The 24,882-nt window shown below is 50.2% G+C and overlaps 1 protein-coding gene across 1 annotated transcript in view; it reads right to left on the bottom strand.

The window, feature by feature from the left end:
• Window positions 1-20,983, bottom strand: part of SYT6 (synaptotagmin 6) — a 34,574-nt gene extending 13,591 nt beyond the window's left edge. Inside the window, exons 1-2 of the mRNA XM_027897398.1 lie at window positions 20,558-20,983; window positions 2,382-2,718 (exon numbers count right to left, since the gene is read on the bottom strand). Of these exons, the coding sequence (XP_027753199.1) occupies window positions 2,382-2,718; window positions 20,558-20,711 (491 nt within the window). The 5' untranslated portion in view covers window positions 20,712-20,983. The remainder of the gene's footprint in view (window positions 1-2,381; window positions 2,719-20,557) is intronic.
• Window positions 20,984-24,882: the final 3,899 nt, after the last annotated feature.

Raw genomic sequence — 24,882 nt, 5'->3', positions numbered from 1 at the left:
TGTGGAGACTGAACGCTGAGGGGAACACCTCCAAAAAGCTTGAAGGAACCCATCCAGCAAATCTTTTAAATTCCTGAGTATTTGCAACAAGCTGCATTTTTTCACCGGTTGCACAAGTCACAGCCCAAAGTTGAACAGATGAGCCCTGACAACTCCTTAACCAGACCAAAACCAACCCAGACTTTTCCCACCCTCAGTCCTTTCACTTCCAGGATACTGACACCAAGTTCTCTCAGGCAAAAAAAAACACCTTTTTTTTTTTTTTTTTTCTTTGTGAGCATGACCAGTTCAGAAGGTGAGGTTTTATCTGTAGAATCCCAGAATGGTTTGGGTTGGAAGGATGAGACCTTAAAGCTCATCTCATTCTACCCCCTGCCATGGGCAGGGACACCTTCCACCAGACCAGGTTGCTCCAAGCCCCATCCAATTGACTTTGCTGGGTATTGCTGCTTCCAGTCTTTTCTAACAGACTCATCAGAAACTGATAGATAATTGCTGACAGGGAGGAGGGCACAACCTTGTCAGGAATCATCTCTTGCCTTGAGCTCCCCTCCAGCACAAGTGGAGCTGCGTGTAAGCAAAGCTTTATCTAAGCAAAGCATAAAAGCTTTCTGTGGACTCACGGCATTATTTCAGATTATCTGGTGTTTACAAGAGCAGTTTGTGGAGTTACTTAACCAAACCAAGAACTGGTGCAGCCAGAGCATTAGCTTTTGGTGGTACGTGGTGCTCTCCTTGGCAGGTTCCTCGGAGGAATAAGGCTGGGCTGTGAATCAGAGGAACCTGCCAAGGAGAAAGTGGGTTTGAGACCTGCCCACGTACAGCCGAGTCCCACTTTGTTTGTCCTAGTTCAGACAGGCTGAGGTTTTGTGTTTTTTTTTTTTTTCCTCCTCTGTTGGAGAAGTGCAATAAAAACAGAATGATCACGTGCGTGCAGGGAGGGAAGCAGCAGTCCAAGGAGCCGTGTGGATAAATGAAAGAGCGTGTGGCACGATTGCAGGTGGCGCCGCGGTGATTTAACTCCAGCGACGTCAAACAGGAGGCTGCGGTCGGTGCCTCACCAGTTCTGCAGAAATGCAGCCAATTTTCTGAGCAGTGTCTGTTTTCACAGTTGCTCTCCCTCTCACACCACAGGCATGGCCAGCAAAGCAAACAGAAGTGCTGGGGCACAGCCAGGACCCTGCCATCACCCCTTCCTGTCCCCGTTTCACCGCCTCCTGTGTCAAGGAGAGCTACTGCATTTCATAGAATCACAGGATGGTTTGTGTTTTAAAGAGACCTTAAAGCCCATCTTTTTCCACCTTCCGCTAGCCCAGGTTGCTCCAAGCCCCGTCCAACCTTGCCTTGGGCACTCCCCGGGCTGGGGCAACCACAGCTCCTCTGGGCAATCTGCACCAGGTCCTCCCCAGCCTCCGAGCAAAGAACTCCTTCCTCACATCTGATTGAAACCTCTGCTCAGTATTCCTGCCCAGAAGGTGTCCCAAGGTTTGTGCAGCCTTTCTCCGTTTCCTGAGGATATTTGATGTCTCTCTCCCTGGCTGAGATGGAGATGGGCACAAGCACCGGGCGCAGCTGGTTCTGAGCTTGTGCACTGAGCGATACATCAATTCTGCTGATCTAATTGTTCCTGCTCGGAGCCACGGCAGCGAGAGCGAGCCAAAAGGTCTAATTCTGTCTGACAGAGCACATCATTGATACTTCAGCCTGCCTCTCATGTTGGAACAAAATTAAAGTGGCCAAAGCATGCGGGTGACTTGACACAATGAGGTCAAGTCACAGTAACAGGGCTTGAATCCCTGATTTTTTAAAAAGGCCCACGGTAAGCCAGTCTTAACACATTAATTGGTTAATGGCCAATCTTGGGACAGTAATCCAGAGTGTAGGTGCTTTCTTTAGCCTCCCTGATGGTACCTGAACCTCCAGCTTCATTCAGCAATCCTCCTGCCTGTCCAGCTGCTCACAGAGCAGTGTCCCTGCTGAGCACCCCATCACTGCTGAGCACCTTGTCCCTGCTGAGCAGAATCACAGAATCACAGAATATCCTGAGTTTGAAGGGAACCACAAAGATCATCCAGTCCAACTCCTGGCCCTGCACAGGACACCCAAACAATCCCACCTGAGAGCGTTGTCCAAACACTCCTGGAGCTCTGGCAGCCTTGGGGCTGTGCCCACTGCCCTGGGGAGCCTGTTCAGTGCCAACCACCCTCTGGGGGAAGAACCTTCCGCTGAGATCCAACCCCTGACACAGCTCCAGCCATTCCCTCAGGTTCTGTCACTACTCACAGAGATCAGTGCTCCCCTCCACTGCCCCTCGAGAGGAAGCTGCAGACCCCGAGGAGCTCTGACCTCATCCCTTCCGAGCATCCCAAGCCCTGGCTCACCTGGTGGAAGACGCCGGCTCCGTGGTTTGCCTCTGGATCCGCGTGCGCCGCATGATGTGGTCCTTCATGGACATCTGGACCTCTGCAGGGATGTCTGGGGACGTGTGGCTGATCTTCACCGCTGCCTCCAGGAAGCTGATGGCCCCCGTGTCCTTGAGCTTGTCTGCCATGCCGTCCTTGGCGCAGCCTGCCTCGCCCCGCAGCACGGCCAGGTTAGAGGAGAGGGCCTTGTTCCTCCAGGGAACCCAGCACAGCTTCCAAAAGAGAAACAGAAACACTGCCACCAGGGCCAGGCCACACACAATAACTATCACTGCAAGGAGGCTGACGGAGAGCTCTACAGGGAGAGAACAACAGCGACAGGGAGGGGAGGGAGGGGAGAGGAGAGAAGAGAGATGGTGAGAAAATCGTAAGTAAATGGAAGAAATGGTCCAAACTGACTTATCTCACGACAATGTAGAGCTCTTAGCAAGTTCTTTAAGTGAGAGTCAAACCCAAGAGAGCATCCTCTGACACACTCAGGACACGTCTGGGTGGAAATGTGTCTCCATATGGCCGGAGCTATCGAGCTTCATATCATGATGCTTAAACTGGCTATAAAAGATCACCCTTGGTTTGCTTTGTGTCATCAGCAAACTGCTGAGTCTGAAATCAAGAAGAATTATACAATCGCATGGTAGGAACAAGCTCCAGCGCTGTACTGGCAGAAGGTGCCTTTCTGCTTCACTCCACGGCTCTTCAGGCACTATAATGAAAAAAATCCATCTACCATGATCCTGGAAGTAGATTATTGTTGTATTGTTGTATTGTTGTACTATCAACACCCACATCTTGTCCAGATGTGCCCACGGGGAATAAAACATAAATACCAACAGCAAAAAAAAAAAAAATGATCAGAAGCTGCTGATGCAGAGAAACCAAACATAGAAGGAGGCTGTACAGAAAGTACTGCACAGTCTTCCTTACTCTGAATAGCACAGGAGCTGTGTGTTCTCTGACTCTCTGAGACACTTTTGCCTCATGTGTTGTGTAATTCAGCACTTTACATTTATTCCCCTGCCTGAGCCCTGAGGAATGGGGTTGGTGACCTTCTGAATGGGGGAACTCATCTCTGTGCTATAAATGTGACTCCTGACATGTGCTTTGCCTTAGGACTCTGTTTCCCTTGGTCATGGAGTTTAGTTCTGTACAACTGTAATCAGACATTTAATCATGGAATGGTTTGGATTGGAAGGGGCCTTGGAGATAATGTGGTTCCACCCCCCTGCCATGGGCAGGGACACCTTCCACTAGAACAGCTTGCTCAGAGCCCCATCCAACCTGGCCTCGATGTTTAAGGCTAAGAAAAACGAAATATGAGAAAAGACAAAGCTTTTACATGGACAAAACAGCCGAATTTTAAAATTATTGAAAGAAACCCACAAAGAAACAGACAACAACAACGAAACCCCACCCACCACTTATGAACCGTAACAGCAAAGTGCTCAGGAACACATTTGTACCATCAGCCTTTGCTCAGGTGTCTCTGGCAATAGAGCAGCTCTTTAGGATTGCATTTAGGATTGCTGCAGCAGTTCCTGGAAGTGAAATCTCAAGGTACAAAATGCGACATCTGCACCTGAGCAAGTCAGTTCTGCCGAACACCCGGGAAACCATCTGTTGTTTCTGATATCCCAGAGGGAAATACCTTCCCACAAAACTGCTGAGCTTAGCAAATTCACCAAGAAGCTCCCCCACTGCCCACAGGTGCTTTCACTCGCAGGGCAGGGCTGGAAGGCGCCAGCAGGTCCAGAGGGAAAGAATAAACGTCACCCAGAGCTTTTTGCCACTTCTCTCTCCCTTTTCCAGCCTCCTGCATGGGTCAGGCTGCAGAGTTTATTTTCTCCTTCAGCTCCAAGGTGGAAGCACAGATCGCTGCTGGGGTGAATAAACAGATCCCATCGTATTTAATAATAAATGTGGTTGTACGAGTCAGCGGCTGAGCTTCCTCAGAGATTTGCCTAAATGTATTCTCACCAAAGCTGAGAGCACAGAGGTACCAGTTCCCTCATACTTTGAGTTAAATCTTGGAACTGTGCCCAGGAAACTCAAGCACTTTCATAAGAAAACTCAAGAACCTGGACTTTTTTGCAAATGCCTCTCTGCTGGTACAAAGGGAACCGTTGTAATGCAGAATCTCTCTCTCCTGGGAATTGCTACGTGACACAGAAGTTTCTGTTCTTTCCACCCATTCCAAGGATTCATACGGGCCTTGTGGCTCATTAACAGAAACCATCAGAAATAATCAGGTTTTCCTTCAGGAAACCTGTTGCCAGCTCGAGAAAGATCTTGGTTCTTGCCACTCCTTGCCGGGCTGGCATTCCTAATGTATCTGACAGGATTCACAGGCACTTTTATGCATGACCTCCTACTCCTTCCTCTGGCAGCTGCCATGAAGCAGGAGGAGGAGGGATCAGGATTTTACAGACAGTTTTTAAGCATCTGCCTGGTTAGAATATTGGGTTGCTTGAAAATGACATTGAATTCTCCGGGACTTTTTCGTGACTTATTAAACTTAAATATCAATTGGACAGAGTTGACCTTCATTGACTTAATGAGCTTTCTCTTATGAATTTGAAAATACCACTTACTTTCTAGAAAATACAGAGTATTCAAAATGTTATGCTTTAAATGTCCTTTAACTTACAAGGAACTGTGAAAACAAGATAATTCCTCATCTAGCAGAAAATGCCCCGGGGTCAGAGCTCGCTTGGGTGTTCCTGGCACAGATGGAGGTAAGGCCAGTTCCCCCAAAAACAGGGCAGGCCAAAAGGACACCTCAGAAGAAGGGAAGAATGAGTTCCTTGGTTAGTATTATCCCACCCTCTGCAGGGTTTGGATCCGAGATGTCCTAAGCAGGGGGGAAAGAGGGATGTGCCTGGATCCAGCAGTGAGGAAGGACTTTGTCTAATGCAGGAACACTTCAGCCCCTGACAGTTCACAAGGGACAGATTATCACTCTGCCAAACAACCCACCTGAGGAAAAACATGACAAGAACTACGTTTTTTATTGTATTTTCCACTGAAAAAAAAAATTAACAGTGAGTTATTTGTCACTTCTCTGTCTGGTAAGTGGTGTGACAGAAGGGCAGAGCAACTCCAGCCATTCCTCACCCTGGTCCTATCAAACCCCGTGCTGGTCCCCTCATCCTCTCCCAGTTCCCCTGGGAGACACTGTCGTGCTGGAAAATGGTGTTTATTACAACTTGTAATTGAAAAGATCAAGCTTAAAAGAAGGAGGTTGCAAAAACAAATTAACATGGCTATTTTCCAGCCTCGCTTCCCCCTGGGAGCAGGAGCTGCTTCCCAGAGGAATCTTCAGCTGGAAAGTGCTTTGGGCTACAGAGCAGCAGTAACAAAGCTCTTGACTGACTAATAAGGAGGGAGAGGAGAACAAGGAACAAGAAAGACACAGATATGAACATGTACATCTACCTGCATGAGCTGGTATGTTTGGGATGAGCCATCGAGCTGTTATTTATATATTTATTATATAACCCACTTGTTACCGAAACACCACAAAAAAGACCTGAAGCCAGCAGCACGAAACAGGGATGTCAAGAGCATAAAAAAGAGACTGAATCCCATCAATGCCACCCACAAATGATCTCATTTCTGCCTTGACTTGGCTTCTTGGTTTGTGTTTTTTTACCGATTTTGTGACATCTAACCCTCTTGCTATCGAACCTGACCAAAAAGCTCAGAGAATGGCTCAAAACTGTGAAATTTCCAAGAAGATCACTGCTTTTCACTGCCTTCAAATCAAAGACCAAAAGGCCCAGGGCAGGACAAAGAGCCAGTGGGGCAACTTAAAACTGCAAAGCTAAAAGCAAACTGAGGAAGAGGGAATCATTCCACGGTTAGTCCAGCCCTCCTCACCCCGCTGTCCGTGGGCTCAGGGAGCAGCTCATCAGTCCAACCACCCATTTTGTTTCGTCTTGGATGGGAACTAATTAAGAGATATGGTCGAAGTACCTTTCAGCTTGATGTCCCTGATGACTCCATAATACCCAAACTGAGTTACCAAAGGGGATAATTAGCAAAGTCCAAACAGAAAGCGATTAATAATATGACAAAGTCATGATTACAGCAGTCTGTTAACTGCAAGACAATAGTGGTCTAATTGTGGCAACATTGACTTTTACTGCTGTGAAGCAGCTTGCACTGTCATTAAGGAGATTCATGGCTAACTCTGAGTTTAATGTGAAGAGTTATATTTAATATCCTGAAGATGTAATTTAGCTTTCCTTCCACCCACTCCCCATAGAGAAAACAAAACACGCTTGATGGCTCTCTCAGCACTCCAACATCCATTAGTCATTCCAGCTACCTGTTGTATTTAAAGGAAGTTGGAATACCGTGAGTGGAAGTCTAATGGGCTGGAAACACTCAGCGCTGCAGGCGGAGGTGCCGTGTGGGGTCAGGGTGATGCTGGAGGAGCTCAGCTGAAGTGGCCACCACCCAGCTGTCCCCTTCTCCCTCCTCTGTGACACCTGCAAGGGGACAGACACCTTTCTCAGGCCCTGGAGCCCCTCACCGAGGCAGAGGGGGCAGCCTGACCCGACCCTCTGCTGATGTTGGGTACCAGCAGTGCTGTCACCACAGCACGATGGGTCCCACAGCTCCATCCTCATGCACAGACCCAGAAACAGCCTCCAAACTGATCCTGCCAAGAGCAAAGAGGTCCTGGTGAGGCCCTTCCCACTCAGCATGTTCTGTAATTCTGTGATTTCCTGCGAGGGGTTCTAACTCATAAGCTCTCCAGTGGTTCATGGAAAATCTGGAGAGCTCGGGTTGATTTGCTCCCCACTGGGTTTCCTTCAGCTGTAAAAGCAGCTCCCAGCTATTCTGAGCTCCAGCTTGGAGCATGTAACATCTTCCCACAGCAAATACTCCTGGAAGAGCAGAGCAGTTCCAGGAGATGGCAGATCCCAGGGGCAGGGGGTGATGGTGACGTTCCTCCCCCTCTCTTGCACTGGCTACATGACTGGTTTGCCAGTGTCATACACCAGCCATCGCTCACACCACGCCAGCAGATACTTCCAGGCTTCTCTGTCCATTTTCTGCTACATTTTTCTATTGCAGCAGTGCTTGTGAGAATATATTGTTCTATTTCTGCAGGGCTTTGTAGGGATCACGCACTCAAGTGATGGATTACTACTAGAGTTATTGCTGGAGGAGAAGACAGGCAGCTCTGGGGCTACAAGGGACCACGTGAGGCACCCACCAACTGCTGATCTCATTTTCTCTCGACTGAGAAGCATCAGCAATGTGAGAGTTTGATTAGCTGAGGGCTGGAAATTGGGCACGAGAAGCCGCGGTGGATCTCGGAGGCCGGTGGGCAGAGGGGAGCACAGGACAGTTTTCCAGAGAAGGAAGAGGGTTCCATGAAACCTCAGACATGGATGTGTTTATTTAGCAAAGCTGTTCAGCTTTGGAGGAAGGAACAGGGACTGGGTGGGACAGAAGCCAAAATCTGGACCCCCACAGCAGCATCGCAGCCAAAACCGAACCAGGGACCACAGAGGCAAATGGGGACGTCCCTTCTGGGGACACAGGACTGGGCAAAACCCCGAGGGGCACCACGGGGGGCAGCAGCAAACACAGCCCTTTGCCACAGGGATTCTGGAGAGGAAACTGCCTGGCTTATAAATCCTGGAATGCTGAGCTGGAGGAGAGGCGACTGCAGTGCAGCAGAGAGCAGTTCTCAGCCAGCTCCCTATCCCCTCTCTCCAAGCCTCAGGAATGGTTACAGAGCAAATAACAACGATCAGATTGTCCCTGTCACCTCACACAGCTCCAATCCCTGTATCAGCAGGCAGCTGTGTTTACAGAGCCCACAGCTAAGTGGGCACTGGGGTCTGCAGAGAGCCTGGCAGCGGGAGGGAAGCACTGCAAGCCCACTCACTGATTGCCTGTGTTTGCTGGGATGGTGTCCAGTGTGCCAGTCCCCTGCTGGTGGCTTCATTGTCACATTTCAGGCCCCCTCGCTGCCATTTGGCTGTCATTTGAAACTTCAGCAACTTCCTGATTTACTGGTGGTGTTCTCCAGGCAGCCAGGAGCTACAGGAATATGCCCTGAAATATTCCTGAGCTAGACAAGTCATTAGGAGCTGTCACTTCAAAGTCCAACTGCCGTCAATTCGCCTTTCACAGGCAGCCTGGCAGAGCAGGAGCTGCTGCTCCAGCACCATCACAGAGCTGTGGGTCTCAGCTGAGGGGAAAAATATTTCATCAAGTGCTCAGCAGATGTTAAAGGACCGGGTCAGAACACAATTGTGGATGGAGCAGAGCTCCTGCAGCCCCTCAGACGTTATCTCATGCTGTGGGAGGTGGTAAGGGCTGCAGAGCACCACATCTGACCCCAGAGCACCGGGGACATCAATCACCTTCGGCTCTGAGGGTCACAGACCTGTTTTCTTAGACCTTCCCAACTGCTCCTGGCCGGGGAGTGATGCCAGCAGCAGGAGCACAGGTCAGGACCTGCTTGCAGCTCTACCTAAACCCACAGACAGCCTGCTCAGACCCACCAGAGTCTGGCTGCTTGTCAGGATCCCTTGAAACACCTGGCACCATGACCAATCCAGAAAAAAAAACCCTCCAGAATCATAGAATATTAGAATATTGAGTCCAGCTCCTGGCCCTGCACAGGACATCCCAAAATCCCACCCTGTCCCTGAGAGCATTGTCCAAACACTCCTGCAGCTCTGGCAGCCTTGGGGCTGTGCCCACTGCCCTGGGGAGCCTGTTCAGTGCCCAACCAACCTTTTCCTGAGATCCAACCTACACCTCCCCTGGCACAGCTCCAACCTTTCCCTGGGGTCTTTTCACTGCTCACCAGAGAAACAACACAGGGTGGGTTTTTTTCTCTTGGTCATGTAAGTAATTCACTTCTTTTGTTATTCTACATCAACCACAAGCAGTCCCACTGAAGACAGAGTGGTGAATCTGAACTGACAGCAAGTTTTCACAGAGTGGGAAAACTTCCACACTGAGCTCATTACACGGAGCTCAAAGGCAAACTCCTCTCTCCAAGCAGAGGTGGGAATGCTGGGAATGCTCATGAGCTGGATGTTCTGAGAGGAGACACTCACAGAACCATAGAAACATGGAATGGTTTAGGTTGGAAGGAACATTAAGGATCTTCTTATTCAAACCTCCTCCACTAGACCAGGTGGCCCAGAGCCCCATCCAGCCACAGAGTCTCCCTGGAAGAAGCACCTCCCTGGAAGCTGAAAGGAGATTTATCCTGTTCCTGTGCTTCCCCCTGTACTATCAGCTCCCACCAGCTTCCTCCTGCCAGCACAGGCTCCCCAGGAACCCCAGTGGGGCCTCCTCATCTCCTGCACACACCGAGCCATGGAACGGATCGTGGGGAGATGAGGACAGGAATACTCCAAGTGGATATGCCAAAGTTTCAGTTAGACAGCAAAAAAACTTCTTAAAAATTAATTTGCTGCTACCACAGGGTTCCTGCCATGCAAGGGCTTATTGGAATGCAAACTATAAGCTTCAAAGGGGAGGATGAATCAGAAGCTATTTTGAGAGTAATTATATAAGACTATAAAACTCAAACCATCTCATTATTGCACGGCAAGGATGGAGACAACCTCCTTCATACGGAGACCTTGCAGGGATCCAGTGTTTCAAGTGTCTGTGATCTATGGCCCAAGTGCAAACAGCAACCTCATCATTCCCATCCAGGTAAAACTTCCTTCATTAGGCAATGCCAGGGCTTTTCCCACCGTTTACTCTGTTTCTTATGGGGATGTGTCTCTGCAGCTGGGAAAAGGAGCTAGAATGTGTGACATGGACAACTTCAGCCAGAGTTTTGAACCTTTAACCATTGTGTAATTTAGAAGCACAGAATATCCTGAGTTTGAAGGGACCCACAAGAATCCAGTCCAAGTCCTGGCCCTGCACAGACACCCCAAAATCCCACCATGTGCCTGAGAGAGTTTTCCAAACACTCCTGGAGCTCTGGCAGCCTTTGGGGCAGTGACCACTGCCCTGGGGAGCCTGTTGAGTGCCCAAACACTCTCTAGGGGAAGAACCTTTTGCAATATCCAGCCTAACCTCCTGACAGAGCTCCAGCCATTCCCTCAGGTCCTATCCTGGTCACCACAGAGAAGAGCTTTCTATGAGAATTTGCTGCCCTGGAAAGTTTGTGAGTGCCAGTACTTGCAAATTCCCAATAAACTCTAGTTCAAATTATACTTAGGGACAAAATATCTAAGCCATAAATTTGCACATGGAATAAATCTCTCTTCCAACAACCACAAAGCCTCAAGGCTCTCCCGTGTCATCTCGGAGCCTGCGGCTCCTCGAGGTTGTGAGAGGATGGGCTCTGGGGACAGCCCTGAGCAGCCACCTGCATGGTGCCCTGCCTGCAAGAAGGAAAGAGAGTTGTTTTCATTCTTGCCTACATATCCAGGCTGCAGCTGAAGCTCCTGCTGTGTCTGGGCTCGGAGGAGGCGATGCCTGTGCTGGCCTCGTGCTCTCTGCGCCCCGGTCTCGTCCCTCGGTGGGGACTGTCACACTTCATGGTCTGAGAGAGATGCTTAGACAAGTGCTTTAAACAGAGAAAAGACGCTGCCACACCCTTTGCTACCTGCTGTTCTTCAGTTCATGGTTTGGCCCTTCTACCACCCAGGGGAGAGGTGGTAAATGCTCTCAGTCACAGGAGCTGCTCCAGCCCCCCGGCGGAGTTTAAAAAAGCAGAGGGAAATCTGAACAGAGCAATTCAGAGGGAAGGACCAAACGTGATTTTCAAGTGCAGAGTCAACCATGAGGCACTTCACAGCCCTCTATGTATATACAGCAAAAAAAAAAAGAACAAATACACACAAACAAATCAAAGAATCATTAAGGAAAAGACCTCTGAGATCATCGAACCCAACCAAATGGAAGGGCACAAAACACAAAGAAAGGGATGTGATGTAAGATGAGAGTTTGGTAGCCTGGAGCTTGTGCCTTGCTCACTGAAATAGAATGGAGGAAGAGTTAATTGCCCAAAAAAAGGCAAAAGATCATGAACAGCTGACAAGCACAAACCCTCTGCGTGGCTGCTCCGGGCAGGAGAAGCCTCTGCCCTCGCAGGCTCTGAACAGCCAGTGATGAAACATCACACAGCCCACATCTCTGCTGAGCTGCAACCCCAAATCCAGCGTCCCAGCCACCCTCTCAGATGTTGGCTCTGCCTGTGGACAGTCCTTAACCTATCCTCAGCTTGGGATGGGCTTTGTGCTGAGAGACACAGCAGAGACAAGAACTAACACCCACTCAGTGGGGCTGTGCCCCGGCAGAACAGCAGGGCTGGAGGGGACCCATCAGAGGCTCCTGAAGACCCAAATTGTTGGTGTTCTGTGGTTATTGACTGATTGGAACTTTCCCTCCAGGCTGTGTCCAAGGCACATTTGTCACTGAAACTTCTGCTGGCGTGTGCAGCCCAAAGGGGAACTTTGGGCTGCTGGAAACACAGCACTTCTGTTATCAAAAGTGACAAAAATAGGGGGAAAAAAAAAAACTTTTTCAAGCCGAAGGAAACATTTCCCGGTGATTTATGTCACTTTGTGACTTAATCAACTGCTCTCTAGAGCATTATAAATGTGATAGTAAGAGTTGTCATTGCTTTCTGCCTAAGTGATGACAGGCTAATGAACTATTATAAGCCACACTGCCTGCAATTATTGCACAGGGCTGTGTGCTAATCCCATGACATTTTATCACAATATGCTGTAGCAACATCTGTAAACAACTTGGTGGTGCTGAACACACACAGTGATCCGGGCTGAGGTTAAATCCCTGACGCTGAGCATCATCCTCCTCCTGTGATGTGACTGCTCAGACAGGACCTGAGCTGAGCTCTGTGTGCCAGGGGAACCTTGTGGGGACTGTTCAACATAAAGAGAAGCTTCTGTTCAGACCTGAAGCTGAGCAGAGCCGGGCAGAGGAGAAACCACTGAAATCCAGACATTTCTGGGATGCAAAAATCCACCTGTATTTCAGGGTATGAAGCAAATTAAACAAGTAAAAGCTCTTTGCTGCTACTCTGTCTCCCTTAAACAACCAAAGACCTTAAAATTTCCCTTCAGAAACTTGGTCAAAGCTGTGTCTGTTGTGAGGCACCGCCACAGGTCAGCAATGCCTCCGTGCCCACACTCTCCACCCCACTTTGCTGCCCCTCACTCCCTACATTGGGATTCATTTTTAGGGAAAGGCTTCCCTGCAGCTCTCTCTTGGACTCCATTTTGGCTAAAAAAGTCGCTAAAATCAGGCTGCCCTGAAAGGATCTCAGGGTGAAGTTTAACTGGGAGCAGAACTGGGGGCTCTCCCCACCCCTGCACTGCTTGAGTGCTGCCCCCCATCCCAGTGCCTGCAGCCCCCTGCTCTGCAATCCGAGCAGCACTCGGCCAGGGTGGGCAGAAGATCCCAACTGTGGGACAAGGCAGCCCAGAAAGCTTTCCAGAGACTTTCCCAAGTGGCCCCTGCCCAGAACATGGAGCTCCTCCAGCACAACGGGCTCCTTGAGCTCACACAGCATCCTGGAGGAGCTTTATCCCCTGGATCTACCACACTGGAGACCCAAAACTAGAGATGCAGGACTCACCCAGAACTCCCCTGGCTCCAGGGGCTGCAAAGGCTGGGTGAAACCCACACCAGTGTCTCCAGGCTGCCAGCTGAAGCCACCTAGACCCAAACCAACCACATAAACCCGTGCCATGCCCTCTGTCTCTCTCTCTCTCTCGACTTGTTTTGCCAGTAGCACCCAGCACACAACAGGCAGTGGCTCTGAATGGCAGAGCAGCACCAGTGGGTCCTGCACTGTTCAGGATGCAGATGGAGCAGCCAGGAAGGCCCCACCTGCCTGGGCCCCACGGCTGGGACAGGGACCCTGCTCCGAAACGCAGAGGTTTGGAAAAGAGCATTTCTTAAAGAGCATTTCTTTTGTTCAAGCTGTGCTGAATGATGAGGGAACTTCCTCCCCGAAAGGCTCTGCTCCTGTCATTAGCTGCTGCTGCTGCTGCTGCTGCTGCTTCCATTAGCTTGGAACAAAGACAGGGATCTTTAACCCCTAAAATGTGCTCCGCAGCAGTGGTGTGGGCAGGCTGGGCTGCCTGATCCTACACATTGATTAAACGGGTTCTGAGATTCCCTTTTTCCAACGGTTCTTATCACCCCACACCCTGCAGCTCACAAGCCTGCCAAAATGAACATTTTGACCAGAGCCCAGCTTCAGACCTGGGATCAAACAACTCCCAGCAAATGCTGCCCAGCATCCAGGAGATGAAGTGCTGCGTCTGGAGAGGATAAAATGAGGAGGTGCTCTCTGTGCTCACCTCACACTGTGTCACACAAGTGTATTCATTGCTTTGCAGCAGCTGCAAACAACGCACAGAGAAAAGCAGAGTAATGCAATCCCACGGGCACTGCTGTGCTAGAATTCCTGGGCAATCATTATTCCGTGGAATCAAGCAGTCTAGGGCTGTGTGTCTTAATGATGGCTTGGAAAGGGGTTTGTGTGAACCGTGCTCCTGGCATCCTGCTTCCAGGCTTTGCTGCACAGTTTCCTGCGATGTTGTCAAACGTGAACCTGCCACAGCACAACAAACTGAACTGGGCATAGAGACACCCTCAATCAGCATCTGCGGCTCCGCTCCGTGGGAGACACCCCTGCAGGAATAACTTTATTCCTCAGGCAGGTGGGATGCACGGTGAAATAATCGCTCCGAAAATCCCCTCTCTGACCCTCCAGGATTGCCATTTTGCAAGGTAAAAGTATAATTAAAGACAGTACATGGCAGGGAGACTAATTGCATCTCTCCCAAACAACTGCCAGCGTGATTGCTCTGTTAGTGAGTCCGCTGGATTGAAGCAATAAAGGCTGTTGCAGATGAGCTCCCTGATTTTACAACACGCAGACAGGAAGGAAAAATGCCTATTATCACCCCTGAAAAAGAAACAGCAAATATTAAAGCCAGAAAAAGCTGCCTAACCGAGATGAGGTGGAAACCTCGGGGGTCCTGAGGAAGAATATGCGATCGCACCTAGAAATGGGGAACAGCAAGAAGAAACAGGTAAGAAAAACAGGGACAGCCGGAACTGTGGTCAAATAACAAATATTGTTCGAGGCGTGAGACCCTGCTGTGGGTCCGTTTTGTCCCTGCACGATGAACACACACACATGTGAGCCGAGCCGGTGTGTGCAGCAAACGGCGCTCGGCGCAACCGGAGCGACTCCGGCACGGCAGAGATGCCAAGCAGCAAAAAACACCTGCAAACACACACACACACACAAAAACCGCCAACCACCTTTCCCAGAGCCGTCCCACGGAACGGTGGGGAAGATCGGAGCCGGGCTGCGTGCCCTGGTTTGAACCGGCTGGAAGCACACGCTGGGTTTCAGTGAAACGTCGGGAGAAGACACCGAGAGAGCAGGAGGAAATGTTTCAGCGGCGAAGGCAGAAACTGCTGAAGCTAAATGTTTTGGGTTGTTTTTTTTTTTTTTTTTTTTTTTTTTTAAGGATAAGCGGCTCCATATTGTGGAAAAAAAAGAAAAAAAAAAAGGCAAAGAATTATTAAAGTAAGTTCAGAAATGTGGACTTACCAGAGCGGCAGCAGCTCCTCAGCGCGGTCCCTGGTCACTGCCCTCAGCCTGCTCGCGCATCAATTAACACCGGCAGCGATGCCGCTGCCTGTTTCTATGGAGTTGGAGATGCTGATCCCTGACTATGCATGAGGCTACTGCAGCTGCATCGGAACAGGCTCCCCGGTCCGCAAAAATCTACAAACGGGAGCAGCCTCCCCGCTCTGCCTCGGGAATGAATCAACCAGCAGCAATTAGGGGGGCTGCAAACCTGCGTCGATGCAGAGAGGTGCTCACAGGGCTCCTGAACACGCACACTCCACGCAGCTCCAGAGGTGCGTTTTATTTACCAGGACCATCACAGAGCAGAGCCAGAGGCAGCTGGAGAGCCACAGATCCGCACACAATACATAAGCAGAGACACGTGTCCACAGACAGGCGAATTAATCCATTTTTCCTACATTTACACAGCTGGTTTTCAGCCTTATTTCAATCTGGTTTTGCAAACCTTCCTCCTGGCAGCAAGGTCTGAACCTGATACCTCCAGGACCGGAGCACAAACCTGGTTTACTCGATCTAAAGAGCAAATCTGCTGCACGTAGCTCTGGCTGGCTCTTTCCTGGGAGCAAAGGCAAGATCCATTTTACAAGTGCATTACTCCGTGATAAGAAGGATATTTGCCCCAAGGAACAGCTCCTCACACGCCTGGCCTCAGGAAGCACAAGCTTCAGTGGATAATATTAGCTTTGCTTGGGTGGCTCTGAGCATGTTTACTGTTATATTGACTTAAAACACACTTGAATGGTGATTCAGAAAAACTGTTATTAGGGCTGGTGAGTAAATTCAAGACGTGCCCATATTTCACAGGTAGTGGCTGCAGGCATCCCATATTCATGAATGGGGGTGTAATCAGTTTTCCCATTAGTCAGACTATCTTATCAAGGGATAATTTCTTCCAAGAAAAGCACTCCGGAAGCAATTTCTCAATATAAAAATGGTCTTTCTGCACCAACATTCCTGCAACGAAAAATCCTCTATTGCAAGGAGATTCACCCCTTTTTCTGCCCGCAGCAAGAAGACTTCTGTGCTTGGTTTAACATTTTAATAGTCTTTGCCAAGTGCCAAGAGGGTGTTCAGTGCTGTACAAGCTGTACTGAGAGTTCAAAAAGAACAGTTCACACAAGGGGCAAAACACTAAATGTGCTGTGAATTATTGGGGGTGAGAGCCCAGGACAGCTGGCAACGTGTGCTGGGAGCACAGATCATCCTAAAGTCTCCTCTGGTTTTGTGTTTTCCCCTGCTGTCCTGTTCCATCCTCTCACTTCAGCTTTAAACCTCCTGCACCAGGAAAGCCCAAGAGCCTTTTGCTGGGGTGAGCCAGTGCACAAGGGAGGGTTTGAGGAGGGTACACACACTGTGCTGAGATCAACAGGGACTGTTGGGGATGTGGGGCTTTGTGGACAAAACCTGCAGCCCCTCTGCATATCCCCCACTGCATCCTGAGCTTTCCACAGGGAGGGAAAGCTTTTTACAGATGGATCATTAAGGAAAAGGAACCCAAAGTGGGTTTTTAAAAAAAAGGAGTGCTGCAGGTAGGAATCAAACCCAGGGGTTTGCTGCTGGATGTGCTCTGATCCTTTTGTAAATTCTCTCCCATACCCAGGCACCATCCTTTAAATCAGCAGCACAAGCCACCTGCTCCAGTCACAGAATTGTGGAATCACAGAATGGTTTGGGTTGGAACCTTAAAGCTCGTCTTTGTTCCACCCCCTGCCATGGGCACCCTCCACTAGCCCAGGTTGCTCCAAGCCCTGTCCAACCTGGCCTTGGACACTTCCAGGGCTGGGGCAGCCACAACTTCTCTGGGTAACCTGTGCCAGGGCCTCCCCACACTCACAGGAAGAATTACTTTCTGATATCCAGTCCAAACTTCCTTTCTCTGGTCCCACTCCAGCAGCTCTGCCCATTCATTTCAGAATGAGTCAAGCTCAGACCTTCCACCCCATGCCCTCCACATGATCTCCCAGGCTGGCAGCCTCTGTCCTCATCCAAACCTGGCACTGCCAATCCACGGGGAGCAGGACCCAGCTCAGGGGAACGTTGGGAGTGAGTCAGCAACACAATTCAGTCCAAACTCAGCAACAACCTGACAAGTCACAGCACCAGTTCATGATGCTGAGAGCAGTGCAGGGCACGACACAGTCCCAGTTCCCAGGGATTCAGGGATGCTGGAGCCAAGCTTGCCTCAGCAAGGACCACAGGTTTCTTCATCCCCCTGGATCAGCCCTGGGCTGGAGCAGGCAGGGAGAGCTCACTCCACTGCAGGAGCTCAAAGCAGCCCACGGGGAGTCATAGAATGGCAGAATTCAGCTCAAGAATCCCTTCCTGAGCTGGAAGGGACTCACAAGGATCACCAAAGACCAGCTGGCCCTGCACTGGACCACTCCAAGGACCCTGTTTCCCAAAGCCTGTTGCAGCTCCACTCCCATGGGAAGGGGGATTGGTGAGGGGGGCAGCTCACTGTGCCCACTGTCCTGAGGGGTCCTGGCAGGGAGGGCTCCAAGGGCTTTGCACTTCAGAGGGGCTGGACCACAAACCCTCTCAAATACCCAAGAGCTCCCCCTGCCCCTCTAGGGCAGAGAAGGGACATGTCCACGCATTTAGGGGACACCACAGCCAGTGGTAAATGCTGTCCCGGTGTCACAGGCACCGCCTGAGCACCGGTGGCACTCGCAGCATCCCTGCACAGCAGCCGAGGCCTGGCAGGGAAGAGAGCTATCAGATGGAGGGAGCTCCGGGGGAGGGTTTCAGACAGGCACAACAAAAGGCTGCTGCAGCTCGCTCGATCTCAGGGCCCCCAGCCAAGAGATCAGTTCTATTCCTGGCACCGCCGAGGGCCAAACTGCAGGCGAAGCTTCCCCCTCGCCTCTCCCTGACGCATCGGGACCCAAACCTTCCCCAGCCAAACACCTCATTTTTTCTGACATATTTAGCTGCTGGGTGGCTTGCCAGCAGCAGCAGCAGCAGCAGCAGCCCTGCAATCCTCCTTTGTTGGGTGCACACAGGAGGAACGCTGCAGCTCGATTGCTCTTGTTGACTTTAAGGAGCGCATTCAGCTATTGCATAACCCAAAGGACAGGGAGCAGATGAGCATCTACCTCGTCCACAGCAGCACTTCAAACCATTCAGCCCAAAATGGCTTTAAAAAAAAAAAAAAAAAAAACAAATCACTGCATAAAACCTTACTCTTACATAAACTGCTCAGTAATATTTTTATATTCACAGGGGTTTTTTCCACTCTTGGATGCAGTTCAAGAAGGCTGGTGATACCTGGCTCATTTCTTCGCCGCTCCACAGCGTTCCCTGAGGATTCTGCTCCCCACCAACACGTGAAACAGCAGAAAACACCAAACTGCCCCCGTGGGGCTGCTGGCAGAGTTGTGCAGGAGCAGCCTGGCAGTGCTTTTTTCACCCTGAGCTTCACCAGGATATTGGAGCAGCCAGGCTGATTCAGCCAGGAGTTAATAGATTTATCCAGGAGGCAACAAACTGACCAAGAAGCCGGAGACTTCACGTGACGATGACAAACTGGGCCAATTTGACTCCAGCAAACTTGGTGTTTGGTTGCCAGGGCTGTGCTGTCCCCACGGGGACACTTCAGCAGGAGCCAGGACTTCTCTGCCTCGGTACTGGCACGGCACCTGCCTCGTGCCATCTGCTCATCTTCACTCAGCCACACTTTTTATCTGCCTGCCTTTGTGAGGACGAGCTCTCTGGGTCTGAGCACAGGACTCCAGGCAGCCCAGAGCAAATTTGCTTAACGCAAGACTTGGGGATAAAATGGACAAAGCACCAATGCAGATAATTAGATAAACATCCAGACGCTGAGGGGAAAGGTTTGGTACCTGTGTAACTGCATTAGTTAACACTTAATGCAAACAGATATTTCCCCGTGCTGGAGCAGTTTTACAGGTATTGAGAAATATTAGCCCATGTCGGGCCCAGAGTGTGTCCTCAGTGCTGTCTAGACATAAAAATGGGCCCAGTCGTGCAGAGCAGAGACAACAGCCCTGACTGTTCCTGCAGCCAGCCCAGCACAACTCACCCAGGGCACTGGGGCTGCCACTCCAACCAGAGCTCAGGGCACACAAACATTTGCAATGCTGAGGGCGGATGATGATGATGTGATCATGACCTGAACACAGGGTCCTGAACAGGCTGCACAAATAAATTCACATCTGTCATAGCAGGGTGGACAGAACAAGAGCAGCGCAGGTCTTGCTGCTGCAGAGTCAGGAAAATGTTAATTTTGGTGCTGAGATGAAGAATTCCAAAGTGATAGAATAGGTTATTTGCAATAAAGAGGAGAGCTGCATGGGATGTGATGTGTAAGGACACAGTCAGCCATGGTAAGAGGCCTCCAGAACAAGTAGGTATAAAATAAAGTTATTTTAAAAAGAGAATTTAGTTACAGGCAGAGTGGGGTGTGAAAGGGAGGTGTTTGTCTGGACATACCACAAAAACAATGCTGGAAGCACCAGTGCAAACCAACAGCTGGCAGGGTCCTGGGGACACCTGCCCTGGGTGCCAGTCACATGCCAGCATGAGGGGGGGCAGGAAAAAGGGAAGGAAGATGACACAGAAAGCCTTGGACAGGGATTGATGAGCGACTGTGCTGCACAGGGGCTCTGCACAGTGTGCTCAGAGGGAGAGAAAGAAAGTTTGTGAGAAGTGATGCTGTGAAATCCACCTGTGCTGGCAGGTCATTGCCTACAGAAACCCTAAAAGAAACCCTCTGAAAATGTTGGAAAACACATCAATAATGCCAAAACTAATGGGATTTGGAGTTCTGCTCCTCAGGACGTGGGATTCAAGCTCTCCCTGCCAATGTCTCCTGAAGTGACAGCAGAACCTCACTGGAGCAAGGAGGTGTGAGCAATTACCCCTTTGCAATACAGAGATGCCTCTTTGCTCCTGGAGCATTATTGCTGCTCCTGACTCATCACTGACACATCAGTGTCCCTCCCTGGCTCTACAACCTGATGAGGAATAACTCAGGCAGTTCTTGGGGAAAGCAAAACGCGGATGTGAAAGTACCTTCAGATCCCTTACTGGTGAACTAAAATCCATGCAATCCATCTAAATCCCTCCTTTTCTCAGACTGGGGTAGCAGCAAACAGTTTCTTGTCACCTCAGTTACTTCAGTAGGCTCTTTACTACTTTTTTTTGTTGTTGTTGGCTTGGTTTTTGTTTTTGTTTTACACAGGACAGGACTCTACGTTTGTGCAAAAGGAACTTCCACAAAACTTTATGTCATTAACCATCCTGGAATACCCAGTGCAGCATTCCCATTCCACACCAGCAGGTGAGGCAGCACTTGCACCCAAAAAACTTCACCTTGGAACACTTGTAAAGGAAAATAACCCCCCAGCCAGGGCGTCAAGACCAATCCCTCAGGTCCAACACAGGGATCCCAAACCTTTCCCTTCCCCTGCCGAGTCCTCCTGCCTTCCACGGGCACCCTCCAGCAGACGGGAGCAGGGGACCGTACCTGGCTCGGAGATGATGAGGCTCTGGTCAGAAGGCAGCAGGAGGAATTCCCTGCAGGTGTCCAGGTCCAAGCTGGGCAGGCTTTTCTTCTGGCACAGCTCAGTGACGATGTGAACTGCCCTGCGACAGCGGCCGTCGTCCCTGGCACCGCTCATCGCCCTCTCGCATCCTCCGCCACCCCCTGCGCTCCAAGAAACTCGGACTAGGAAAAGAGGGTGGCTTTGGTTCTCATCACACCAGCAGCTTCACACCAGTTCCACCCCCTGGCATGGCAGCAGCTGCTGGGACACCCCGAGTTCCAGCCCTACGGACCCCGCTCAGAGCCGGAGTCTCCACCAGCCTCCTGGACCTCGAGCTCCCCACGGCCCTGCCAGCGCTGCCGGTGCCTCATTGCCTCTGAGATCACAGATCTGTTTACTGCCAAGGCTGCTCCAGACAAAGAACCTCCTACCAAACTCAGTTTCGTGCCCTCCACACGACACACACGTATTAAAGCTGCAGCCCAGATAATTCTTTTTAACCCTTTCACTGCTGCCCTTCCTCCAGGTACGGAGTTTCAGACCCCCAGCCCGGAGCGATTTTGCAAACACAATGAATGCTGAAACCTCCTGGCTGAGGATGGCACATCACCAGGGAGGAGAAACCAGAGTGCTCCCATGGACAGCGAGCAAACTGCTTACAACTGCCAAAGGCAACATAAGAAAAGCTGCAGGTTTTATTGATTTGTTTGTGCTGGTCCTAACACACCAGGCTGCAGATGGCAATAGAGATTGAGAACACCATTCCAGTCCATAATTAGATTTCTTTCTTTTTTACTTTCTGCAGTATTTTTTTTTTTATTATTCCTATTGCAGTTTAGCAGGCAGGTCGTGCCACCCGGCGCAGCATTTATCTGACAGGCACGGGCCAAGAAGCAACTGTGGAGCAGGCAATTAAAATTATGTACAGCAGGATGACTTCTTGCAGCTTCTACAAATCTAATGAGCCTTCTGGAGAGCCAGGGCTGAGGCTGCACAGGTCCCTCAGCCCCACATGGCAGCAGAGCGTGCTGAGATCATGCCACGCTGTTTATGCTCCCCGTTAATCACCTGCTGAAGCACTTGGAGCTGCCACACCGTGAGTGTCTCAGGGGTGACACCAGCACCCAGCACAGCACCCTGCAGCTTCTCTGACCACCCTCCATCCAACCTCCCAGCAGCTCCATCCCCCAGTTCCCAGGCTGGATAATTTCTCCAGCTGTTGGGCTGTTGGCTCACCCTGACACAAAGGGCGTGGGTGGCACTGGAGGTGCACGTGATGCAAAGGCATTGCCCAACACCCCTGTGAAGCTGCATCAGGGCCCTTTTAGCCCCCCCCCAGGCCCTTCCTTGCCCAGACTGATGTGTTTTGGACACCTCCCCATCCATCCCTCCTGCCACAGCATGGCAACCTCTGTCTGGCAAGAGCAACTTGCCTGCCAAGCACTTCTCCTCCCAAAAACTTCTGTTGCAGAGAAAACACGAGTGAAACCTTCCATTAACCCAGTAATATCCTGCAGCTGGTCACAGAGAGCCACTTTTAATTAGGCACCAGCTCCTCCCAGTCAGTGCTCCACAACCTGCTGCTGCCAACAGGCTGGGACACACTTGCAGATCAGGGACTGTTCCTGAAGGGTTCACCATCCACAAGCCAACACCAGCATCACCAACCTCCTGCCAGCAGCCCCGTGGCTCCCAAAGGTCTGTGTTTACAGAGGAGAGACTGCAGCCACTGCAAGCCCATCAGCTAAACCGGTAATTTCCCAAGCACTCAAGCTCAGGTATGGTTTGCATTGTATTTGGTGACAGACTCCCTAAAACCACCCACCTATTTATCTTTATAAGAAACCTGACAGTCAAATTGTGCCTCAAACCTGCCTTTGGAGATTTGGGTCCACACAGCACCTACCTGGGGAATTCCTGGAATACATCACTCAAGTGTGGCATTTGAAATTTGTATTTACCTTAAAGAGGTTTCAACAGACAAAAAACAAACAAATAAACAAACCCCCCCCCCCAAAACCAAACAAACAAAAAACCCAAACAACAACAACACCCCGACCAAACCCTTTGAAAAAGGTTAATGCCCAATTGAGAGCTTGTAACACAGAAATCAATAATAAAATTCAATTAATTGGGGGAAAAGGGCTAATTTTATTACAAAGGTAATAGCAAGAACTTTTTACTTTTTAAATTTAAAGTCACCTGGGGTCAATTATTCACCCTGCTTTACATATCAGAGGATTTCAGGCTCCCTGGGTACCAATAACAGGGGACCCAGCTACCTCGGACTCAAACGGAGGCCAAACTGCTCCCAGAATTGTGTTTCCACCTCCCAGGATGAAGAACACAGACAAGTGACCCCCTTCTGAGCTCCAGGGCCCCAGGCAGAGCTGATGATCTCTGCAGGGCTGTCTCACCCACACCCACCCTGGCATTTGGGATTTGCAGTGCCTGGCACAGCTTTCCCTCCCTGCAGCTGCATTCACTCCCCTGGCATTTCAGAGAGCAGGGATGGCTTCCCCTCCTTTACCTTCCCCCCATCCAGTGGCCTGATGGCACGTCTAGAGAGGCTGTTAAACACAACAGCAGCCTGGGAAGAGGAATAAATTTAGGGAAAAGTGGCTCAACAGACTTAGATTACACAGAGAAATGAGTTATGGGCAACACAGCAGCTCCTGAGTCACCTCCAAAATAATCACTGCAGACAAGAACACAAAAGGAATGAAAACTGTAAGGAAAGGAGGAAAGCTGCAGCTTCTGGCATCTTGAGGCTGCAGACACTGCTCAGGGAGCAAGGCTGGAAGTGGAAAAATTCCTAATAACCTGAGAGGGAGAAAAAAAAGGGTCATTTTCCTTCCAGTAAAGCAGAAGCCAAGCGCCAGAGACATTACACAAACATTTGAGGAATTGGGAAGTTGAGCTCGTTGGAGGTGATTTATGTTGGGGTTTGGAACAACCTGGGCTGGTGGAAGCTGTCCCTGCCCACAGCAGGGTGGGTGGAATGAGACGAGCTCCGAGGTCCCTCCCAACCCAAACAACTCCATGATTCCATGAATGGGTGTTACTGAGGTGGAATCACGATTATATTTGTCCAGCTGAGCCAGAACAAGTTATTCATTTAATTTGAATCAGGATCTATTAGAGGCTGATACTATTATTTATTTATTTTTTTAGATAACAAGTAAGGCAGCAGCCTTTCTTTATGCCAGCTCTAACTAATAGCACGGCATTGTTTACCCTCCCAGTTAATATAATAATTGGAAACAGCTCACAAAGGATTCGGAGCTTCTTGCCAGGAAAAATGACGCTGATCTGGATCCTTTGGCAACGGCAACGAGCCATCTGTGGGTAAACACAGCTTGCTGTGCCCTTAACACACATCTCCGTGGTGCCTGGTGGTGTGGGAAAGGGAGAAACTCTACATCCTCACCTCATCCCTGCCTGCAGAGGGGAGGAGAGCACCCTGTCCTGTGGAGACAGAGCAGGAAGAGTTAAAGTCCAGCACAATTAAATACCAATTACTCTGGGCTAAGTATCGAGTCTTTTGATCAGAGAAACAGCAGAAATATAAAGGAGATGATGATGGTTCCCTCCTTGTGTGTGCTGAGCCTCCCCTGGCTGTTCAATCCCTGTAGGAAGGTTTTTGGGGAGCAATTGCTCTATTCTAGACACTCCTCAAGAGAGGAGGGAAAGGAGGAAGGAAAGGAAGGAAAGGAAGGAAAGGAAGGAGGGAAGGGATCATCCTGAATTTGTAGCCTAAACTGAGAATCTCTGGACTGCACTGCAAGCAAACTCCAAGGTGTGATGTTTAAAGATAAATAACTCATCCCCCTCCCGGGCACAGCACGGGAGGAACCTGCTCAGCCCAAAGGCCACCTCGGCAGGGGGTGGCAGTCCCTGCTGCCATCTCCTGCCCTGGAGTGCCAGCGAGGCATTCTGGGCATTGGATTCATCGCACAAACGTGGCTCAGTGTCCTGAAAAGCACCGGATCCAAGAGGCATCCCAGGGTATTGCACACAGAGTCGGAGCCCACAGCCAGACTGCTCCGGAGCTGTGCATCCAGGCAGGAAGCTTTCCAGGGCCACGACTGCCATCAGAAACTTTTTCCCAATGATGGGATTTCTGAAATACATTTTACTGGCCTGGAATCTTTGCGTGTCCACAAGGTGAAGAGTTACGGAATGATTTGGCAGGGCTGGAAGCTCTAAAAAGCCGTTTCTGCTCCAGCAGTCTCAGATGGCTGATGGAATCAGCTGAGATGGGATCGGGCAGGGGGTGGCTTCGAGCACACCCTCAATAACAATA

This window comes from Empidonax traillii, unplaced genomic scaffold, assembly GCF_003031625.1.
Source record: "Empidonax traillii isolate 1590-97213 ecotype Southwest subspecies unplaced genomic scaffold, ASM303162v1 scaffold541:size654180, whole genome shotgun sequence".
Lineage (NCBI taxonomy): Eukaryota > Metazoa > Chordata > Aves > Passeriformes > Tyrannidae > Empidonax > Empidonax traillii.
This window is presented reverse-complemented; position numbering and strand designations above follow the sequence as displayed.